The sequence below is a fragment of the Panthera leo genome, chromosome D4 (assembly GCF_018350215.1).
Source record: "Panthera leo isolate Ple1 chromosome D4, P.leo_Ple1_pat1.1, whole genome shotgun sequence".
In the NCBI taxonomy this organism is placed as follows: Eukaryota; Metazoa; Chordata; class Mammalia; order Carnivora; family Felidae; genus Panthera; species Panthera leo.
In genome coordinates this window covers 89,178,752-89,201,020 of record NC_056691.1, presented here as the reverse complement: position 1 = coordinate 89,201,020, position 22,269 = coordinate 89,178,752, and the positions used below count along the sequence as shown (strand labels likewise).

The 22,269-nt window shown below is 50.8% G+C and overlaps 1 protein-coding gene across 12 annotated transcripts in view; it reads left to right on the top strand.

The window, feature by feature from the left end:
• RAPGEF1 (Rap guanine nucleotide exchange factor 1) overlaps window positions 1-22,269 on the top strand; it is a 131,061-nt gene that overhangs the window by 62,515 nt on the left and 46,277 nt on the right. For 8 of the 12 annotated variants that reach the window (XM_042913097.1, XM_042913089.1, XM_042913095.1 and 5 more), the window contains exons 2-5: window positions 2,834-2,973; window positions 3,560-3,673; window positions 8,411-8,589; window positions 12,283-12,439. In XM_042913097.1, coding sequence (XP_042769031.1) covers window positions 2,834-2,973; window positions 3,560-3,673; window positions 8,411-8,589; window positions 12,283-12,439 — 590 coding nt within the window. The remainder of the gene's footprint in view (window positions 1-2,833; window positions 2,974-3,559; window positions 3,674-8,410; window positions 8,590-12,282; window positions 12,440-22,269) is intronic. The other 4 variants (XM_042913099.1, XM_042913093.1, XM_042913096.1 and 1 more) reach the window with 1 other exon arrangement.

The window sequence follows — 22,269 nt, the reverse complement described above, 5'->3', positions numbered from 1 at the left end:
CCAGTGTGGCTTGTTTTTTAGTAGCTCACTGGGTTGTGCAACCATCACCAGATTCTAATTTTAGAACATTTATGTCCCCTCACCAAAAGAAACCTCATACTCATTGGCAACACCTCTCGTGCCCTCTCCCCTTCCCTCAATCTTGGCAGCCACTGATCTACCCTCTGTCCCTAAAAGTTTGCCTATTCTGGATACCATCAGTGGTCTTTGGGGACCGGCTTCCTTCACTTAGCATAAATGCTGTCAGGATTCATCCATGTCGTAGCAGGTGTCAGAACTTCATTTCTTCTATTGTCAAGTAATATTCTGTTGTTTGGATATGCCACACTTTATTTATTCGTTCATCGACCTTTGAGTTATCTCCACCTTTTGATTATTATGCATGATGCCGCTGTGAGCTTTTCGTGTACAAATCATGTGGATAGATGTTTTCATTTCTCTCGGGTATATGCCTAGGGATGGAATTGCAGGGGTGTAGGGTAACCGTGTTTGATCCTGTGAGGAACTGACGGATATTTTCCACAGCAGCTGCACCGTTTTGCATTTGCAGCAGCAGTGTGGGAGGGTTCCAGTCCCCCAGCCTTCACCAACGCTTGCTTTGTTTTCGGTCTTTTTGATTATACCTAGTAGGTTAGAAGTAGTAGCTTGTGTCAGTTTGGGCATTTCCCTGGTGACTAATGACGGTGATTTCATATGCTTGTTGCTCATTTGTATGTTTCATCTAGAGAGATGTCTGTTGAAATTCTTGGGTCATTTCAGTTGGATTATTTGCCTTTTGTTTTGGATTATAGGAGTTGTTTACCTTTTCTGTGTGCAAGTCCCTAGCAGGCATGCGACTTGTACCTACTCTCTTCCATTCTGTAGTCTGTCTTTTCACTTTCTTGATGGTGTCACTTGCAGCACAAAATACCGTCTTAGTTTCGGACGTGCAGCATCATGATTGGATATTTGTATGTATTGCCAAACGATCACCACAGTAAGTCTAAAGTTTTAAATTTTGATGAAATCCAACTTGTCTCATTTTTCTTTTGTCACTTTTGATGTTATATCTAAGAAACCATTACCAAATCCAAGGTCACAAAAGTTTTATCCCTAAGTTTTCTTCTAAGTTTCTAGTTTTAACTCTTACATTCAGGGCTGTGCTCCATTTGGAGTTAGTTTTTGTATATGGTGAAGTAAGGGCCCAGATTTGTTCTTTTGTATGTGAAATACCCAGTTGTGCCAGCACCATTTGTTGAAAAGAACATTCATTCCTCCACTGAATGGCCTTGAGACCCTTGTTAAGAATCCGTTGGCCGAAGACACGTGGGTTTATTTCTGGGCTGTTAGTTCCATTCCGTTGTTCTGTGTGCCTGTCCTCATACCAGTACCACGCTGCCCTGATTACTGCGACTCCATAATAGGACATTTTAAAGTCCAGAAGCATGAGTCCTCTAATTTTATTCTTCTTTTCCCCACATAGTTTTGGCTGTTCCATGTTTCTTTTATTTCCATACTTACTTTAGGGTTAGATTGTCAATTTCTGCAAAAAAAAAAAAAGCCAGCTGGGATTCTCATAGGGATTACATTGAATCTGTAAATCAATTTGGGGAGTATCGACATTTTAATAATATTAGCTCTTGATTCATTTATTTAGATTGTCTCAATTTCTTTCAGCAACGTTTTGTAGTTTTTAGTGTAGGTCTGGCACTTCTTGTGTTAAATTTATGCCTACGTATTTTATTCTTTCTGAGGATATTGCCAATGGAAGCTTTTTGTTTTCGTTCTGTTTTTATTGAAGTAGAGTTGACATACAGTGTTATGTTAGTTTCAGGTGTAGAACGCAGTGATTCGGCATCTCTGTGTGCTCACAAGTGTGGCCCCCTCTGTCACCATACAGTGCTTTTGCAGTGTCACTGGACTATATTCCCTGGTTGTCCCTTTCATTCCAATGACTTATTCATTCCATAACTGGAAGCCCGTATCTCCCACTGCCTGTCACCCACTTTTCCCATTCCCCACCCCTTCCCTCTGCCTCCGTCATCATCCGTTCCCTGTAGTGTAAATGGAAGCTTTTTAAAATTTCATCTTGGAATGTTCATTTCTACTGTTTAGAAATCCAACAGACACTTACCTATCGATCTTGTATCCTGTGGCTTTGCTGAGTTTGTTTGTTAGTACTAATAGCCTTTTAATAGATTGCTTGGGATTTTCCATATACAAGATCAGCTACAAATAGACATCGTTTTCTGTCTCCGTTTCCAATCTGGATGGCTTTTGTTAAGAGTATGACACCAAATAGGAATGGTGAGAACAGACACCCTAGTCTCATTCCTGATCTTGGAGAGAAACCATCCAGTCTTTCACTATGTTCCAGAGGGTTTTTGAATACCTTAGTGCGATTTCAGTCCCCGATGCTAACTCTGAGGCCGTGCCTGTGCTGCCTGGTGACCTTCCCTAAAGGTTGATCCAGAAGGGCCTTCCTTTCCAGTTCGTACAACCTGCACCCCTGTGATTCTGCTGTGGTGTTCTTTCTTCTTAGCTGGTTCCCTTAGACTTGGGTCAGCTCATCCTACAAACTCTGTAGAGGACACCGAAAGCGTTTGTGGGTTCTTTTCCCACGGCTGTTTGACCATCTCTGACTTCCACAATCCTGAACAACCCAACTACATGGAAATTGCAGAAATTAAAACGTGCAAGCAGCAGCGTTTCGGCGGATCTTTCCTTTGCTTTGTAACTCTAAAACAGCCAGGGGAAACGATCTGTTTGGGGACGATGCTCGTTTCTGCAGACGGTCACGGAGCACAGCTCCTCCCCACCCCACTTCTAACCATCGGCACCTCCTTGTTTTCAGACTCTCAGCGCTCCCATCTCTCCTCCTTCACCATGAAGCTCAAGGACAAGTTCCACTCGCCCAAAATCAAGCGAACGCCGTCCAAGAAGGGAAAACCAGCTGAGGTGTCGGTGAAAGTCCCGGAGAAGCCTGTGAACAAAGTAAGCGGACTCTCTCTAGGTGTCTGTCCTGGCCTTCGCCTACTTCGAGCAGTCGGAGTTTGTGCTGTGTTTAAGTTCACCCCCTGGGGATCAGCTTCCACTGCAGAACACGGATTTCGTAGCATTCCCGTGCTGCCAGGCAGGGGCCTGGAGTGTCCTTGCGAAATGTGAGCCTTTGGGATGGCGAGTGTTTCTCCTGTTAATCAGAGTCAGGTTCTGTTGGCTGAAGCAGTTCTCCTTTCCCAGATGTATCATCCTCTGGGCATTCAGAACGGCTCAGTGCATCATGTTTACGCCCCAGGATGCCACCTGCCTGCCCCCAGAGAGCCCCACGTTGCCCTGGCACGCACACACATAGAGGGAGCTTTGTGACGTCCAGAACGTCCTTCGTTTGGCTTTAGGGCCCATGCTCTGAGACATGTCAAATCCTTGAAACCCAGCCAAGGATGTCCTCAAGCACTAGTAACCTCAGCAGGGCCAGTGAAGCCAGATACGTTGAAACAGCTGTAGATTTTCATCAACCCCTCCCTTCAGCCTGAAACGGCCATTTCAAGCTCTGTAGGAATCCAGGTTTCCTCTCTTCCAGGAGGCAACAGACAGATTTCTACCAGAGGGCTACCCTATCCCCTTGGATCTGGAGCAGCAGGCAGTAGAATTTATGTCCACCAGTGCTGTGGCTTCCAGGTCTCAAAGGCAGAAGGTCAGTGTGACGTTAAGAACAATTGGGTTTGCCTTGCCTTCTACTGCAGAATCCTGGCCCATGGTTTTGGGGATGGAAAAAAAAATCTCTTGCAATATCCCTGTGTTGAATTGGGTGGCGACTGTGGGCTCGATCGTTCAGGAAACAGTCCAAGGGGCCTCGGGTAAAATTAAGAGTTTATCCAAGCCCCTGTGGTCTTTGGAGAGAGTTCAGCACTCCTTGACGAAACCTTGGGGGTCCTTTCTAGGGTGGGTTTGGGTGTGCTGCTTGGGTGCAACGGGTTCTGGGGGAAGTGGGGAAGTCTTCTCTCTCAGGACCAGCTCTTTTTCCCTTGAGTTGCTAAGATGATCTGAGCAGTTAAGAAGGGAAGGGCGTCTGCAGTAACAGGTGCTCTGTGAGGCATCTGGCAAGCTCAGTGTGGTGAGTGCACTCAGAACCGAGCCCTGCGAGAGCCAGGGACACCTTTTGTGCCACTGACGCTTATCCAGCTGCGGCACTAACGTGCTGGCTGCTCTACACTCGCTCCTACTTAACACTCCTAACAGCCCTGGAGGATGGAAACTTACTTTGCAGAAAAGGAAACTGGGCCTGTAGGAAGATGAAGCATTCACCATCACACAGGAAAGGTAGCGAGGCTGCCGCACACCCAAGTCAAAACTCTTGCGACGCGTTCCTCGTCACGAAAGCCAGAATGTAAGTGTTAACGCTCACACGTGACTGGACAGAAAAGCAAAATTAGCCCCCACAACGTAGAATAAACACAAGCCTTGTAGAGAAACGCGGCCTCTCTCCAGGGCCCGCCCAGAGCATAGCCGGTGGAAGAGCTTTCGTCATAGCTGTCAAGTCAATGCCACTGGCAAACACACGCCACGATTCTCGCGTTTTACGGCATACCTGTATTTTTGTTTTGTTTGTACTTTGGCCAGCAGGATATCTTAAAATTCTAGTTAGAAGTGGAGACAATTAAGGTTTTAAGTCCAAAAGTCGTTTGTTGAATAACCCTTTTTCCCGCCTCATCTGGTAGCAAAAGAGGCTGAAGAAAAAGAGGAAATAAAGTATTCAGTGTTTGCCAGATTGGTCAAATTCCAGATTGAAGAAGAATAGTGATAGAGTGGAAGATCAGTGTGTGCCAGAGTCATTTTCCGGGTCGCTCCGTACGGCCCCCTCTGGGAGCCGAGTCCGGTAACGGAGCCCACGCACGGTGCCGGTGGCCCCTGTGGCACTCGAGCAGGCAGTCGAGGGTGAAGTGACTTCCAACAACCGCGTTCTAGCAGTTGGCGCCGGGAAGAGACTGGTTCAGCCACTCGGTTCTTGGAACTTTTCCCCCTTTCTTCTTTCCTCCGAGAGAGGTCCCTGGGGGGAATTCGGTGCTAAAGTGTCCTTCGCTTGGTACGGGTTCCTGCAGATTCCAGCAGACGTTGGCAACGTCTGGAGACACTTTGAGTTGTCACGACTCGAAAGGTGAAGCAGGTGTTACTAGGGCTGGTGGATAGCAGCCAGGGGTGCTCGTACACATCCTACATGGGACGGCCCTGCCCACAACGGAGAATTATCCACCCCAAGACATCAGTAGTGCTGCTGCTTAGAACCCCCTATTCTGTAGCCAGGAACTGTGAGTATGAGCTTTACCCAGGAAGACTGCTCCTCTGGTTTTTGGTTGTCGCCCTTTAAGAAGGGTTGAGTCACTCCACTCTGCCCCAAGTCAGCTGCCTGAGACGATATGAGCACAAACCCGTTGTCTCGTAGAGGCCCACAGGCACAACTGGAGGTGTGGGGAGCCTGCCAACATGTGTGAACTTAGAAGACCGTCGAAGAAATCTGAAAACACGCGTGTCATTTGCTGTCATTTAATCCCAGTCTCTATGCCTGCCATTCCCTGTCTAAACGCACGGGAAACTTGTCGCCCGGGAGATAGCAGCACAGATTCAGGTCCATGTACGGCTTACGGAGGGTCTCTCATTGCCTAGGCCCTGTCCCAGGTGATTTCACGTGCTGTCCTACTTACTCCTCTCCATAACTGTGTGCAAAACCTCTTATTATTCCAAATGTACGGACTTTGGGCTCTGGCCCAAGTTTTCTTGATCAAAATCTGGTTTTCCCTTAAGTTTTATGCACTACCTCTATGCACATTCTTATTCACGTCCCCACATCGGCGGGGGGGGGGGGGGGGAGCGGATATCAGGTAATATCCTCCCCATTTTTCAGATGAGGAGCCTGAAGTCACTGGCCCCCAAGCCCAGTGGTGGCTTCGAACCTAGTCCCTCCCCTGGCACCTCTACCTTCATGTAGCTTCCCGGTTTGTGGAGGGACAGTGGCTGGTGCCTCATCCCCCACAGCAGGGAGGCTGTGCCCGGGTGGGGGCACCTGCCTCTGAGCTTGTGCAGCTGGGCGACAGAGCAGAGCCAGAGCTCTGGGTTCCCGGTTCTGGCGAGTGCTCCGGCTACTTGTCTCCTTATGAACTCTTCTGACCGCTGGCTGCATTTTGCAAGAAGTCGGAGCTGTTCAGGAGCAGAGGCGCTTTGAACGCACAACACTCAGAGGCCATTAATTCTGGGAGTGCAGTTTGTTGGAGAGTTAATGGATGAAACCAGACTCTGCTAAGCTGTCGGCTCCTTCAGTAGGAGCCCAGGGCAGCTTGGCTATTCAGTGGCTCATTGGATCTCTCTGCAAATGATGGGAAGATTCTTTTTGCTTCAAAGTGCCTTCCTGCCCCTTCTGGGTGCCTCCCATCTCCAGGTCAGCCCCTTTCTCCCTAGCAAACCTGGTGACATTTCCTTTCTTTCTTTCTTTTTTAATTTTTTTTTTTAGTGTTTATTTTTGAGAGAGAAAGACAGCGTGAGCAGGGGAAGGGCAGAGAGAGGGAGACGCAGAATCCGAAGCAGGCTCCAGGCTCCGAGCCGTCAGCACAGAGCCCGACGCGGGGCTCAAACTCATGAACTGTGAGATCGTGACCTGATCCGAGGTCAGATGCTTGACCGACTGAGCCACCCAGGCGCCCCCCGATGAGATTTTCTTATAAGGTTTCCTGCTTCCTCCCCATCTTGCATCATTCCTGGTTCCAAACACGTCCCGATGTGCTGAGATAGCAGTGCTGTGGTCAGGGTCCTCTGGCCACGCTGGCCACCGGCGTTTCAGTCACACTGATGTCTGAGTGTGACTCCTTCATACTCACGTTCCTTGTGGCCCTGGCGGGCGATGGCAAGGCGGAGAGCTCTTGTCTGTGAGGCGGGAAACAAGTGCCTGGCCTCAAAAACAGTAAATAAACATGTGAGGTCATGAGAAGATGAAAGGTGGAGGTAATGAGGCTCCAGTGATGGGGGGAGTGGGGAGGGGGGACAGGCACTCCCCGCCTTAGAGAATCCACTCTTTGTGGTCTGCAGACCCCCTTTGGGGAAGTTTCCTGTGGAGAAGAATTGAGTCGGGTCTTCGAACGTTGTCTGACTAAAGAAGCTGTTTACTTCTTGATCCCATTTACCTATTTTCTTTTGCTCTTCCCATGGAATAAATGCCTCGAGTATTGAATGTCATTTAAAATGACATTGTCCATCATTTGAGAAGAGAAGAGTTAGTGTTCAGAATCATAATCACTTCTTATGTGTCATTGGTGTATCTCCTTAGAGATTATTGTTTAAATCAGCTTTTTTCTAGAAGTGTTCTTCTTGCCCTTGGGTGCTTTTATTTGTATGTTCGCTAGACCTCAGAGAGCCCACAGGTGGCAGCTTTCCTCATACACAGCAATCGCGATTTGCGTTGGACGTGTAATCAGTTCTACTTGAATAGGGTATCCATTTTTGCATTTATCTGTCTTGTAGATCATCTTTGATTTCCCTTCCCTGCCAGCCAGCTGGGACCCGGGACTCTGACCTGAGGGCCATATAGAGGGAGGTTGGGGAAAGGAACCAAGGGGTGTGTGTGCCCACTGACTGGATTTGAGGCATCCTGTAGTCAAGGAGAAAAGATTTGGGCATGGGAGTTTGAATGCTGCTAAGTGCAGGCCTCCGGAGTTTATTTTCCTCCTAGCTGTGCTTTCTTCGGGAGCAGAGGAACTGTGGATGCTGTTAGCATTTGCTACACGAGTGATGATTGAATCGTTGCTACCTGCCCTAGCACCTTCCCCTTTTCACCCCAGAGCATCCACCCCTTCTAACCCTGGGGTTTCTAGACCCTCTGGGTGAGCCAAGCCATTTCATTGAGAGGGAACTGCATCTTCGGATTCAGTGTGGGAATCTAGTGAGGGGTCCTGGGAGAGTGGGCTTTGAACACGAATGCCTCTGACCATCTTCTACTGTCCCTCAGATCTTTGAAAGGCCTGGGGTCTCTTGATTTGGCTTACTGGATGGATAGGCACCGTGAGATTTAACTGCGGGTTCGCTAAGCTTCCTACAGCCATCAGCAAATTAGTCCTCACTATGCTTAATGAGTGGTGCTATCTCAGTGTGGTAGAGAAGGATCCTCGAAGCAGTTTTCAAGACCTCAGCCACATCAGTCTCTACCAGGAAGGGAATTCAGAAATCTCTGAATGAACTTTCTTGGTCCGAGCTCCCTTCTGCTTCCTAGCCTAGCCTCTGTATCCTGACTGCAATCCTTAGAAAGTAATTTGGCTTGGTTTCTGCAGCAAGAAGTCTCTTCTGCTTGCATCAGTCTCCAGCTAGTCGATAGGAAATCGTACTTTATTTTTTTTGAAACCACTCCCTTTAATCTCTCTCCTCCCTCCTTATGCTTAACATTTCCTTTCAGAACCTGAGCTGGCTGGAAGAGAAAGAGAAGGAGGTCGTTAGTGCCTTGCGCTACTTCAAGACCATTGTGGACAAAATGGCTATTGATAAGAAGGTACTGGAGATGCTTCCAGGGTCAGCCAGTAAGGTGCTGGAGGCCATCTTACCCCTGGTGCAGAGCGACCCTCGAATTCAGCACAGGTGAGTTGCCCTGAAATCCTTGACTGTGTCAGAGCAAGGAAGGCCTACAGGCGTCTTGGTTTGGGGGCACTTCAAACTTAGGGCTCCTGGGAAGAGTGAAGAGTGCGGGGAGGGAAAAGAGCCTTCTCCCCACCCTTCACAGCTATGACTTGATGCTCTCCCAAGGTCGAGGTCATTGTTACTCATGAGGCCTCGACCCTGAGGGAGATCTCTAGCCTTGCTCGGGATGTAGCCACAGGGTAAGTCTGTGGTGGTTTCTTGGCCTTAGGTCATTGGCAATAATCACATTGATTTGGACACATTTCTAGTACCCTTCCATTAGCCGTGGTGTGTTACGACATTAAATCCTATTAATATTCAGCCTGGTAGAGACCTCAACTGCCTAGCTGATTAGGCCAAAAGAGATCGAGAATCCCATTCGAGCATGGATTAATGAAACCTTTAACTGTATCAGACCAGGATCTCCCAGACAGCACCCGGATTCCCTGGAAGCCAGGGATGTCGGGAGGAGTCAGCCTGCGTCCCAGCGAGCTTTGGTTGAGGAACACTTACCGCTAGAGTGCGTTTTCCCATCAGAGTCTGGGAGCAGCTTGCTCTGGTCTTCACTGTTAGGTAGAGAAGGAAAAGGGGTACCCGGTGTGGTCTTAGCTGAGGCCTAGCAGAGGTGCCCGCTGGCTCTGTGTTTCTTTTCTGGTACCTGCTCAGGATAAACGCAGCTGTGTTTTCTGTTCCTTGAGATGGTTTGGTGTTCGTCCAGCCCCATGAGATTGAGCTTTTGTGAACTGCTTTCAGAACTTGGCAACGAAGTGCATAGTTTTCTTCTTCTGGGAGATCATGCAAACAAGTGTCTTTATTTCCAAGAAGCTCTCTGGCCTGGACCTTCCACCCTGGAGTTTCAGCTGACCTCTGTAGACTGTGGTCTTTTGGCCAGTTGGTGGCGGAGGAAAAAACTGTCGGGATGACTTTGCCCTGCTACTGTCTTTGCTTTCCAGGCCGTGCTCCTGTCACCGAGGAGGAGCCTGGGGAAATGAGTCCCTTCATGCCCTGCTGAGTGGCCGCCTCGCACAGAGTGCTTTGTGTGCTGGGCTTGAGACCGAGTACCGTGTCCTTCCCGTAGTTAACCCCGTGCCCAGCTCGTAGAAGGGCCTGGTGCCGTTCTCCTTTGAGGGGATGTGCCCAACAGTGCGCTAGGGTCAGATGTGTAGGTGGCTTTTTATGCAGAGTTCTCCTCCACCCCTTTTCGTGTGAGTGTCCCTACCGCGGTGGAGTTCGAACCTAGTGGTACCGAGCGGAGCTCTGTTGGGATTTGAAGGAGGGAGAGTTAGAGGAGACTCCGTGGCCCAATTAAACTTCCCGCAGGAGAAGATGCTCGAGCGGGACCTGAAGGAAGGGTGGGAATGGGTGCAAACACTGAGATCAAGCGGTAGGACAGTGGTTTGGGGGCATTTTTTGTCTATGGGGAGATCTTATAACTATTTTGTAGTTGGCAAAAATTATTTCACGTCTCTAGCAGTTTCCTAGAGGGAAAGAGAAATGCCCGGGTGTGGCCATAAGGAACGATGATTTTCTTTTCTCTGGCAGTCCTTTGGCTGATGCCACTTAAGGGATGTTTCTTCCTGAGATTCTCGCAAAGCCAACGGATGATCTTTTTGTCGACCACCCTGATATCTCCTCTTCAAAGGTTTCTCTTAGGTTCCTTCCGTCATCATTCCTCCCGGTGCAGTTTGTGAGCCACGAAGGTGTTTCCCACCTTCTGCTCAGAGCATCTCTGTGGGTTGGGTCCCAGCTGGTGGGCCCTTCGTCTCCGTCCCCTAGGGTGCTGGGACAGTGGCGGAGCGGTCTTTGAACAAGCAGCGGGCTGTTCAACGTGAACAGTGAGTGGAGGGACCTTCTCCCGCGCTGGGGCGTCTGTGGTGCACGGAGACGTGTGGCCGCTGGACATTCTCCTCGTTACGGGACCCTCCTTCCTTTCTTAATGTCTCAGCCCCTGACACCCAGGAGTATTCCACGCTAAGGCTGTGAAGCGTGGCCACGACTGCCGAATTCTTCAGGTGCTTTCAGGATGTTACCATTCAACGCAGGTAGAAATCAAGCATTGTGTAAACGTGTCTGCCTGCCTCCTTTTCATCTAGTTCTGGCCAGTAGTTTAACAGTGTGATTGACGCTTTGGCAGAATCCCCCACGGGCACTTTGGCAGAAGGTGGCCGTCTTGGTTGAAAGAGGCCTCACCTGGCCCTGCCGGGAGGAGGCGGAGGAGGCTTGGAGTTGCTAGAGGGGCCATCCCCCCACCTCCTGCAGGATGGCACCACCGATGGCCCAGCCCCTAGGGGAGACCAGTTCTTGTCCCCTTCAGCAGCCCTCTTTCCAGCACCCAGCACTTTCACTCGTACTCTTCTCTGAGGCAGCCCAACCCTGGCTCTCCCGGGGCCCTTTGGTAAATTGTTCTGGTTTCTAAGGGGACTGGAGTTTGCTTTCATTGCTTCTGACTGCTCTCTTCTCCTGCTGGAACACGCACAGAGCGGAATGAGTGGCTAAATGGAAATTGTAGATCTCCTGGAAAGTGTTTGCCCGTCACCTGATTCTGAAGAGCTTCTTGCTAGAGCTTTGTTTATTTCAGGGTTTTGTTATAAGCAGCTTTGTTTTCAGAAGCTGTCTTAATCATGTCTTACAGTATTGTATCTTTTCCTTCAAATTCTATCTTGGGCTGCTCAATATCTCCTTCATTCTTTTTCTCCCCCAACCTTTTTTTTTTTTTTTTTTTTTTTTTTTTGAGGGGAAGAAGGGGCATTCCACAAATTTTCCATATTTTTGCCCTTCCTCTCTTATGGTACATAATATTTAAAATGGAAAGATAATCCTTTCCATAATTCCTAGAGAAAAGTACCTCCGGTTACTTAAAAGTGTGTGGAACATATATAGAGTGGACATCTGGGCCTCCCCTCCCCAATCAGCGAGGCATCCGGAAGTAGCCGTGCCTTCCATTCGCGTCTCTGGTGAGCGGTTGACGCCTCCGCCAGCAGAGGCCTCCTCGCCCCTCATCCGTTGTCCTTCTGGAAATGCTCTTCATGAGTGCGGGGCTCTGGCAGGCCTGCCATGGTTATGGTGCAGAGAGTGGAGCTCAGCCCACGTTGGAAGGAATTCTGGTGAGCTACAGACCATTCGAGCTCACGTTTAGAGGCTGTTTCGGTAGAGGATCCTGCCTGCTGAAATGCCACGCACCCGCTGGCTCCTTGTGGCCCATCTAACATGAGTGTTAGTCTGAGAACGAGAAGCGTGTAGTGCTTTTGACCCATGATTAGCAGCTAGCAGGAGGGGAGGGAGGGGAGGGGAGGGAGAGGTCAGGGTCCTGCGGAGGGGGTGGGGGGGGGGGTGGCGGGAAGTTTGAAGAAGCATGTCAGCTCTGGAAATAAGCACATAAACTGTGGCAGGATTTTTATCTGTCATGTTTGGAAAATGGAAACAGTCTTATAACGGACCAGAATATAAAGCTGCGTACGGTGTACGTTGGATTTATAAGGGCATAGATTCAGGGGAGCGTTTGTCACGAAAAGGAGGTGTGGGTCTTCCGGAGAGAAAGGGTTAGAAGCGAGCCCTCGTCTCCAGGAAACCGGTTCTGTATCAAACAGTAGCTTCAAGTGACGGCCGTGCTTCAGAGGGTTCACCTTCTTTAAGAAACTCTTCTCTTGCCCCCAGCTCAGCCCTCTCCTCCTGCTACAGCCGGGTGTACCAAAGCCTCGCCAACCTCATCCGCTGGTCTGACCAAGTGATGCTGGAAGGGGTGAACTCAGAAGATAAAGAGGTGGTCACGACGGTGAAAGGGGTCATCAAGGCCGTGCTGGACGGAGTGAAGGTAGGACACGGGCTGCCAGCGGCCTCCCCGCTGGGCGTCTGTCACACAACAACTTGTTCCCAAGCTTCACGCGTTGGGACGAACGTCTCCGAGCGTCTCTGGTGTTGCTGCTCGGTCCGACGGCCGTTTAATTCTCTCCGGGACAGGTGGCTCTCAGAGCGCTAAAGCCTTTGGCCTGATCGTCTCGATGCTGGAAAAGCTGCCAGAAGCGGTCAGCCTTGCTCGAGCACGTAGTCAGCCCCCAGTGAGGCTCTGTGGTACAGCTCTGACTGTGTGTGCCTGCCTGCTAGACAGAACGCAGAGGAAGTTGTCTCTGCGCTGACTGGTCGCAAAGCTCTCAGCAAGTCGACCGCCACCGTTTCACATTCTGAGAACTTCTGTGATTCTTGGTAGAAAAGTCGGATTGAGATGAGTAAGGAATGAAACTGGGTCTGACGTTCTGGAATTTACCGGCCAGAGAGGTCGGGAACAGCGTGATGGGAAATTACGAAACCTAGTTGTGGTGGGAAGCAGAGGCCACAGAGGGTCCGGGATAAACTCTAATTGACACAGTAGGTCCTATGGGTGAGGAGCAAGACAGGATGTAAGTACGAGGCGGCCGAGGGCCTTCGGGTCGGGATTCGTGCCGTGGGCAGTGGGAAAGTGGAGACCTGCAGGTCCGCGAGGCCATGTGAGCAGTGGAAAGAGGGCTAGCCTGGGGCCTGCCCGGCTAGGTTTGAATCCAAGTTCACCACTTACTAGTCTGTGAGCTTAAGCAATCTATTCGGTCTAGGGTTCTACACCTCAATTAGCTCATCTGTGAAATGGGTATGATGATAGTGCCATATACCCTAGGGTTGTGGGAAGTGTTAAATTAATACATGGAAAGCTCTTAGAACAACACCTAGTACATACTAAGCACTCAGACTTTAGCTGCTATTCCCTATTTTGTGGTGCTAGGTGTGTGCTTTGGAGGCCAGTCTCTTGGCTTAGGGGAAGGAAAAAACAGCTGTGTCCTCCTCCTTTCCACGCCCTTCAGTTCAAAGTCGTAGCTGAGGTGCTTAACCTAGGTCCAAGAAAACCTCCTTCACCACTCAGCCGTCCCAGCAGATTCCTAAAAGCTGTCTCCTTGGATTGACATCCCGCGGAAGTTCCGGAGAGTCGAGTAAGGATGCCCAGATGGTAAAAGTCAGAGAGGGAAGGCTAAGAAAGCCTCGCTTAGCATTACGACTTGGTCTAGAATGAATCGTGTCGACTGGGGCCACATAAGTAGGGCCGCTGTGTCGGTGGGACGTCAGGAAGCTCATGTAGAGAGAGGCTCGGCTGGATGCCACCACGTCTCCTCTGCCGGCCCAGGCTCTGTGCATTCCCCAGAGCATATTAGGTCCTGCCATGTCTGTGTGGGCCAGGGAGACTTAAGGGTAAAGGCCCAGAGTGGCCCGTCCTGTAAGGCCTGGTGTCACTTTCCAGATTCTGGAGTGTAGCCATACGCATTTTCCCCGTCGCTTTCCCCTGGAGCTCTTGGAGGTCGGCAGTGCAGAATGAGACGTGACCTGGGTCGCACGTCACCAGCAGAGCGTGTGGAATTCTGGCTCACGCACCCCTTGCTCTTCCTGCCCAGGCTTCTGGAAATGCTGTTGTTTTGCAGGTGACATTGTTCAGGTTTCCTTCTACTGAATTATAACGAGATGTGTGAAACAAGTTAGAGTGCCCAAAATAGACGAGATGGAGTTTCTGTGTGTGAAGCTTTGTCACGTTCCCAAGTAACTTCTCGTTTATGGGATCGTTAAAGCACCCCAGTATCCACTGAAAGGCGTGTCGAAAAGAAAAATTTCTCTGATTTTTCAAACTGACCAATGAGAGAGGGAGAGAGGAACCTCCAGATTATGAACCTGTCCGTGTCTGGACACAAAGAACATTTCCACGATTTTTTTTAAGTTGTTTATTTCGAGAGAGAGAGTGCAAGTGGGAGAGAAGCAGAGAGAGAGGGAGACAGAGAATCCAAAGCAGGCCCTGCACTGTCAGCGCGGAGCCCCATGTGGGGCTCGAACTCATGAGCCGTGAGATCGTGACCTGAGCCGAAACCGAGAGTCAGATGCTCAACCGACTGAGCCACTCAGGTGCCCTTCCACAATTGTTTTTAAAATACTTGACCCAGGGGCGCCTGGGTGGCTCAGTCGTTAGAACTTCCAGCTCTTGATTTTGACTCGGGTTATGATCCAAGAGCTGTGGGATCGAGCTCTGCAGGGAGCATGGTGCCTGCTTGAGATTCCCTCCCTCCGTCCCTCGCTCTCTCTTTCTTTCTCTCCTCCCCCTCCCCCTTCACCTCCCCCTCCCATATTTTCCCCCTCCCTCCCCCTCCCAAAATAAGAAAAATAAAAAATACTTGACCCAGAGCGAAGACTCTAGGTGATGACCTCTCTGGGTCCAGTTTTGTTTCATTTATTCAGGATTCCCTTCTCAAGAGCCTCCTCGAGTGCCAGCCGGTGCCATACGATTGGGAATGTAGTGATACCCCTGCCACAGTCCCTGACCATTAGCTGAGGATCTGCGGAGGGAGAAGGACAGCGGAGCTTATCATTCTGTAATCATGACGAGGTCTAGTGTTATAAGAGAAAGTGGCACGTGGCCTCACTTGGTCGGGTGTTTGGCTCACCTTCCCCTTTCAGGGTGGTCAGAGACTCTGCCCTGAGGACGAGACGGGCCAAAGGCAGAAAGGGGTGTGCAGGAGTCGGCCTGCCTCTGGAAGTGTGTTGCAGCTGGAATCGGTCGAGGGAGCAGGGACGGTCCGAACACTGTGCTGTTGGCGTTTGTTGTTGAGATGTCATAGTAGCAACAGCTGACGTTTAGTCCCTCCCGATGCTCATAACGACTCTTGCCGTGGGTGTGATTGCCCCTTCGCAGGTGTGGGAACAGGCCGAGGCAGCCCAGTGGTCAGCGGTGAGGTCGTGACTCCCACCCGGGGCTGCCGGACCCCAGACCCCGCGCGCCTCCCATCACCCTCGGCCTCCCCCCACGTGAGGGAGACCCAGCTTAGCCCAGGGACTGCCTGTGCGTCCCCCCTCGCCGCCAGCCGGCCTCCAGCCCCTCTCCTGTCCCCATCGGGCTGAAGACACCGTATAAGCCTGGGTCATGGTGGGGTGAGTGAGCGTCAGTTCGCCGGCAGGGACGGGGCCGCGCAGAGATGTGAGGATGTCGTCATCCCGCTCGTAGGAGAGAGGTTGGCGCGTGCCTTTAAAGTGACTCACCATCTTCCAAGTAACTCATTCAGTTGTTAACTGGAATTCTTTTTTTGAACGGTCGAAGAGGTATTTTCAAACAGGGTTGCTGTGCTTCTGTCCCTGAATGGGGGTAGCACCTTTTATTATTTAAAGCCCTGAGTAAATGTCACTTGCTAGCTCTGTAACCTTGGGCAAGTGACTTGTGTGAGTTTCAAGTAGATTTTTGAATGTTTACCCTGAAGAACTGGAGAAAGGTCAAGAAAGAGAACGTATATGAAGTACCTGGCCAGTAAGTGCTAGGTGCCCAGTAAATGGCGGGTAGGCACCAATCACCATGGAAATGTTAGCGTCCGGGATGGCTTGCGCCCGCCCGTCTTTGACGGTGCCTGCGGTTCGCTTCCGTGCATCTCCGGTCGAAAGACAGACCTGTCGCTATCACCTGATCTGGCCCCGGGCAGGTGCTCTGCTGGTGGGGCCTGAGGCCCAGAGAGGATGGTGACCGTCTGAGGAAGGAATCGAAAGGCCCTCGCTTTCCCCAGCACCCGGCTCTCTGCGGCCCAGCCTCTCTGGCTCCAGCAGGTGACCCGGCTTGTCCTTCGGAAGCCAGTGTGCCAGCTCTTCGTGCCCTTCCGTCTAAACATCAGCCTTTCTTCTTGTCTCAGGTGCACCGTCTCTTACCCAGCTCCCTGGGCTCCGCTTGCCCTCTTGGCACGCCCTCCCGGATGTCAGTTCTCAGACCCAGAGCCTCTTTCCCTGGCCTCCAGCTCCCCCCGGCCCTTCACACACACACTTCTGTTTTTCAACCTTCCGCCGACAGCCTTGGAGGAGAGCACCTGCAGTTCTGTCGTCACCACCCGCACTTGCGCTCGTGTGCTGTCCCGGACCCCCTGCGTACCCCTTAACCGACAGAATAGAACAGCCCATTACTCTACCAGCAAAATGGGTTTATTCGGGAATAGCAGACAATTGCAATGCGGGACCTGCGAGCCGGGGCAAAACCACGGGCAAGTCCAACAAAGAGAGAGGATTATTTTAGGAGGAGGACGCTGGGAGGGGCTGTCCTGACCCGGAGATGGGCAGGAAGGAGTTCAGGGTGAGGGCGGTTTCTCACTGGCCGAGTCGCTGGGGTGGAGGGTCTCTCGTTGGAGACACCGGGTCCGCCCTTCCCGCTGGGCCCGCGATCACGATGCTCTCCTGGTGAGGGTGCCTCTGCTGGGCTCTGTAAGCGACGATTCCTCCTGTAACTGATGTCATTGGTGTGGCTCCCTTTGTGACCTCCCAGGTCCACTTTTAGTGAGCTTTGCCTGTATCAGTTTTCACTTACAACGGGAATATTTTGTAGGAAGTGTTTTTCTGACTACATCAGTCAGGATTATGTTCGACTGCAAGAAAATCCACAATAATACTGGCTTTTAAACTTATCTCTCCTTCATGGCCAAGAAGCCCACAGACGGGCAGTCTGAGGCTAATGACACTTTCACAAAATGGCCAGGCATGTGGTCGTCTCCCATCTTGCTTTCCTGCCATCCTTAGTTAGCACGTGGCTTCCACCTCACGGTCCCGAACGAGTGCTCCTGCTCCATCCATCGTGACTGCATTCCAGCCAGCAAGGAGGAAGAGAGAGTAGGAAGGTGCACCCTCTCCGTTTGAGGATGCTTCCTCAAAGGCCTCACAGAACTCACTCACACTTCATCGATCACAGCTTGGTCACATGCCCAGCTGACATTCTGCTAAAGAGGAAGAACAAGTCGTGGGGCAACTTGCTGTCCCTGCCACACTGACATCTCAAGCCATCTCTTTTATTCCTCGTTCAGCCTATTTTTTAATTTTTTGATGAAAACGTTCAAACATTTGCCAAGAAAAAAACGGGGTAATGAAGCCCCCTTACGTAGCTCCGCAGTTGTTCGCTCCTGGCCAGTCTTGTTCCTCTGCCTGCTCCCCGGGATCGCTGGAAGCAAATCGCAGATCCCGTCCTTCCGCCTGGAAATGCCCGTGCAGAGCTTGAGGCCACGGCAAGCTTTTTCTGCAAAGGGCCAGGGAATAAATACTCGAAGCCTCTCAGGCTACATACCTTCTCTGCTGCCTGTGGGTCTCTGTTGCATGTTCTTTGTCGTTGGTTCATGTAATTTTTCTTTTCTTTTTAAAGAATTCTCACCTTGAGGGCCTTACAGAAAGCAAGCCCTGGGCTGGACCCCGCCCGTATGCAGGGCGTAGTTTTCTGATTTTAAACAGTTTGCTTTTCAGTTCAGGGTCCAGATAAAGCCCGTATGCTTCTTAGTCCATTAACATGCGTCTAAAGATCGCTTTTCTCTGTCTGTTTGTCCTTGCAGCTTACTTGTGTTGTTAGGAAGGATTACTGCTGTCACAGGTCTCCCACGTTCTGGATTTTGTGCTGATGACATCCAAACAGTGTTGTCTGGCATGTTCCTCTCTCCCCTGAATTCCCTGTGAAACTAGAGGCTGAATCAGTTTCAGGTTTTTGTATTTCGAATGCTCCCTCAGTGCTGCCCTCACCTCCATCAAGAGGCACGTTTCCTTTTCTTTAAAAAAACAAACAAACAAACAAACTGTTTTATTTATTTACTTATGAGAGAGAGAATGAGCGTGAGCAGGGGAGGAGCAGAGAGAGAGGGAGAGAGATGATGTGTAGCAGGCCCAGCAGAGAGCCCGATGCAGGGCTCAAACTCACGAACCGTGAGATCATGACCTGAGCCGAAGTTACACGCTTAACCTACTGAGCCACCCAGGCGCCCCTCCCTTTCTGATGTTAGTAGCCATCCATGATTTTTGCCTAGATCTGTTCACTGATTTAGAGTTGCAGAATGATGAGTTTCTAATTCTTCGTGCCATTCTCTCATTTGCTGGGAAACACTTAAATCACAGACCTCCCTTGTAAACTTACGGTTTTCCTGAGTGATCATTCTCAGAGAAGAGGCAGGATCCATGCTTAATTCCTTCCTTTCTTTACCAGTTTTCAAAACAGTGCCTGTCTCCTAGCACCCTTTAACATGACCAGTGAGTTGAGCTGTTTAAAATCTCATTTTGAACTCATGAATTTACACGTGCTGGCCGTGCTCCCACCCACTGTGCTTGTCCCTCTTCCTGGTCCCCAGGACCCATCTTTGGCCACTGAAAACTTTTTTAGGCTGTTTCCTGAGTTCCCTGTGATATGACCCTAGAAGTCTTTGATAGTCTTCTTCGTAGTTGTCTTGGTATGAAAATCTGTTCCAGGCTCTTATCGTCTGGTAGTTGTTTTGTTTGGGGGTGGTGATACACAGCTTCATTGAGCTGTAATTCCCACACCATATAATTCACCCACTTAAAATATGTATGGTGATTTTTCTTTTTACTATATTCACACACGTGTACAGCCATCACCACGATCCATTTTAGGACATTTCGTCACCTTCAGAAAGTAACCGCCTACCCTTTATGCTCTCCCCTCCCCCCTCATTTCTCGCCATCCCCCACCGCCCAGCCTTAGGCAGCCTGACCTCTATAGATTTGCCTATTCTAGACATTTCGTATGCAAGGAATCGTATACTCTGTGGCCCCTTGAGACCAGCTCCCGTCACTTAGTACAATGGTTTCAGAGTTCACGCATGCCACAGCGTGTATCGGTACCTCCTTTCCTTTTCTTGCCGAATGATATTCCACTCTGTGGGTGCACCACGTCGCATTGTTTTCTCGTGGCCATCCGGACGTCTGAGTTTCCACCTCTCGGCACCCCTGAGTGAGGCTGCCGTGAACACTCCTGTACACGTTGTTATGCGGGTGTGTATTTTCATTTCTCTCGGTGGTACGCCCAGGAGCACAGCGGCTGGGCCACGCGGTAACTCCGGGCTGGAAGCGGCTGCGCCATTTTCCACCCCGTCTGCGGTGGATGCGGGCCTCAGCCTCTCCGGCTTCTCCACGGCCTCCGTTCCCACCTGTGCTTTTTGGCAGATGTTCATTTCCCTGAGGGCTAATGATATGGAGTCCCTTTTCGTGTGCTTATTGGCCGTCTGTGATCTCTTTGGAGAAATGTCTGTTCAGGTCCTTTGCCCGTTTAAAAAAAGTCTTTAATCTTTATTTTTGAGAGGGAGAGAGAGAGAGAGCGCGCATGAGTGGGGGAGGGACAGAGAGAGAGAGGGAGACACAGACTCCGAAGCAGGCTCCAGGCTCTGAGACATCAGCACAGAGCCCGACGCGCGGCTCGAACTCACAAGAGCAAGTTCATGACCTGAGCCAAAGTCAGATGCTTAACCGACTGAGCCACCCAGGCGCCCGCTTTGCCCATTTTTAAATTGGGCTTTCGTTTTATTATTGAGTTATAAGGTACCTTGTACATTGCTTACCACAGAACTGGAATCAGCCGTTCCTTTAGGGAGCCCTGCTTCCCTTTGCTGGGAAGTCCCATTTAGAGACCACACTGAGGGCTGATGTTCTCATCGCTGCTGGTGGGTCGCGCGGTTAGTTTCTGGAAGACAAAGCACATCTGGAGTTTCCGCTGGTACTTCCAATTCGCATTCAGCGCCACCGGGGTTTTCACTTCACCTCATCAAACGCGTGTCTTAATTGTTTTCCTCCCACACTGCATCTGAGGTCTCCTCTGGCTGCCTTGTCTTTAGTCCGTTTGAGGAATGACAGCCAGTGTCTTGCGGCTGGAGTGGCCCTCGGAGAGCTGACTCCGGGGGTCCCTCGCTGCCCAGCCCACTTGTTCCCCAGTGCTTGCTGCACAGGAGAAGGAGGCCGCTTCCTCTGCTCTGTGGCTGCCTCACCCCTCAGACTTCAGGTGGGAAGGTCCCTTCTTTTCACCATGAAAAGGCTAGACACCCCTGTGATTTCATTCTGCTGCTTCGGTCCAGGAAACTCCCAACTGGTGGCCTCCGTGTGGTGTCCTTGGCGAAGGACTTGTCTTAGGACCGCTGAGCAGCAGAGGGGCCCTGTCATGGCCTGAACCCAGAAGACTCACAGGGCCAGAAGGTGACCGAGGATGGACAGCGAGGGGCCAGGGTGAGGGGGGAGCAGGATTGGTGGCCACTGCCCGTAGACTGGTGTGCTTCTCAGGCACGGCGTGTGAGCGGGAGGGTTGGCCACGGTGTGGTGCCCACTGGTAGGGGCAGCATGGCGGCCGCTCTTAGGAGTGTTGCCCATGGCCGCGCCTCGTAGGGGCCCTTGTGCGGCCCGTGTGCTCTCTGCCGGACGGGGGCTTTGTCTTAGTGCCAAGGAGGAGATGGGAGGACCACAGCCCATACTTTGACTTGTTGAAGGTCCCTCAAGATGGGAACATCACTGTGACCATTTTCAGTACGACTAAAATGAGCACAGAAATAAAGTATTATGCACTTAGAAAGATACTTTTCCCAATACCCTTTGGCTTTTGAAGACTGCTTTTCAGTGGATCGGTCGTTGTCTGGTTCACAGTCGCCGGCTGTGCGCACAGTCTGGTCTTTTCACACCTGTGCCTCAAGAGGGCTGAAAAGTCTGACGTCCCTCTCGGAAATTCTGCCTTTAGTAGGAGTCAGGCTCTTGCCGCACTGCCAATGGCCAGCTTTGAACGAGATTAGGTTTTTGGTGCAGTAGCCAGATATGCGCACCTTCTGGAGGTTCCCTTCTGTGTCCTTCTGGGGCCGGAAGGGTGGTAGGGGTGGAAAAGCCGCCTGCCCCTTTTGCACCCTCCGTGAGCCAAGGCTGGCAGACCGGCGGAAGGGAGACTTTCCGCCACCACGTCGCCGTGTGGGAGTTCGGGTGCGCGCTTGTGCCGATGTGCCCATCGTTCCGTGACTCCTGCACCGTTGCTCAGCTGCCCCTCCAGAAAGGTGGCATGCTAATCATAATTGCTCGTGAATCAGTGAAGAGTTAGTGGAACTTTCTCCTACGTCAGCCGATGCGAGTACACATACTTCTCTCTGTTCTTCGCCCTGCTTGTGGAAAAGAGTAATGTGAACATGGGCCTTCCAGGATGCTTTGGTCTGGCCCTCTGACCCCCTCTGACACAGGGATGCTCTTCTGTGCGGCCCGGTGACTTGCTCCCCCTCCCACTCCCTGCTTTCTCTCCTCAACCCGTCATCTGTCTCCTTACTTTCAGTCGCGTCCTGGCCGTAATCACCAGCTAGGTAACTAGTGTCCAAGCGCCCATGAGATTTTATTTAACTTGTAAATTGTCAGAACAGGAACATAGGAACATTCTCCTTTCTCTGTCTAGTACTTGACTCAGAGATCTGACTTCTGTGTCTCCAAGAATAGGCAGCCGCTGTCCTGTCCTAGAGTGGGGTGATGCTGATTCCAGCTGCACTGAGCATGCCTTTGGTTGTATTTTCTCGTTTTAATTAGTATTTCAGAAGTAACACGTGTTCATTATAGAAAATTTACAAAAACGCAAAGAAACGAAAGCAAGAAAATTAGGGGTGTTTCATAGCCATACTTTCTAGATGTGTATTGTTCCCATTAAAAATTTTTTTTTCAGTGTTTGTTTATTTTTGAAAGAGAGCGCATGAGTTGGGGAGAGGCAGAGAGAGAGGGAGACGCAGAATCCAAGGCAGGTTCCAGGCTCTGAGCCGTCAGCACAGAGCCCAATGAGGGGCTCGAACTCACAGACCGTGAGATCGTGACCTGAGCCGAAGTCGGACACTTAACCGACTGAGCCAC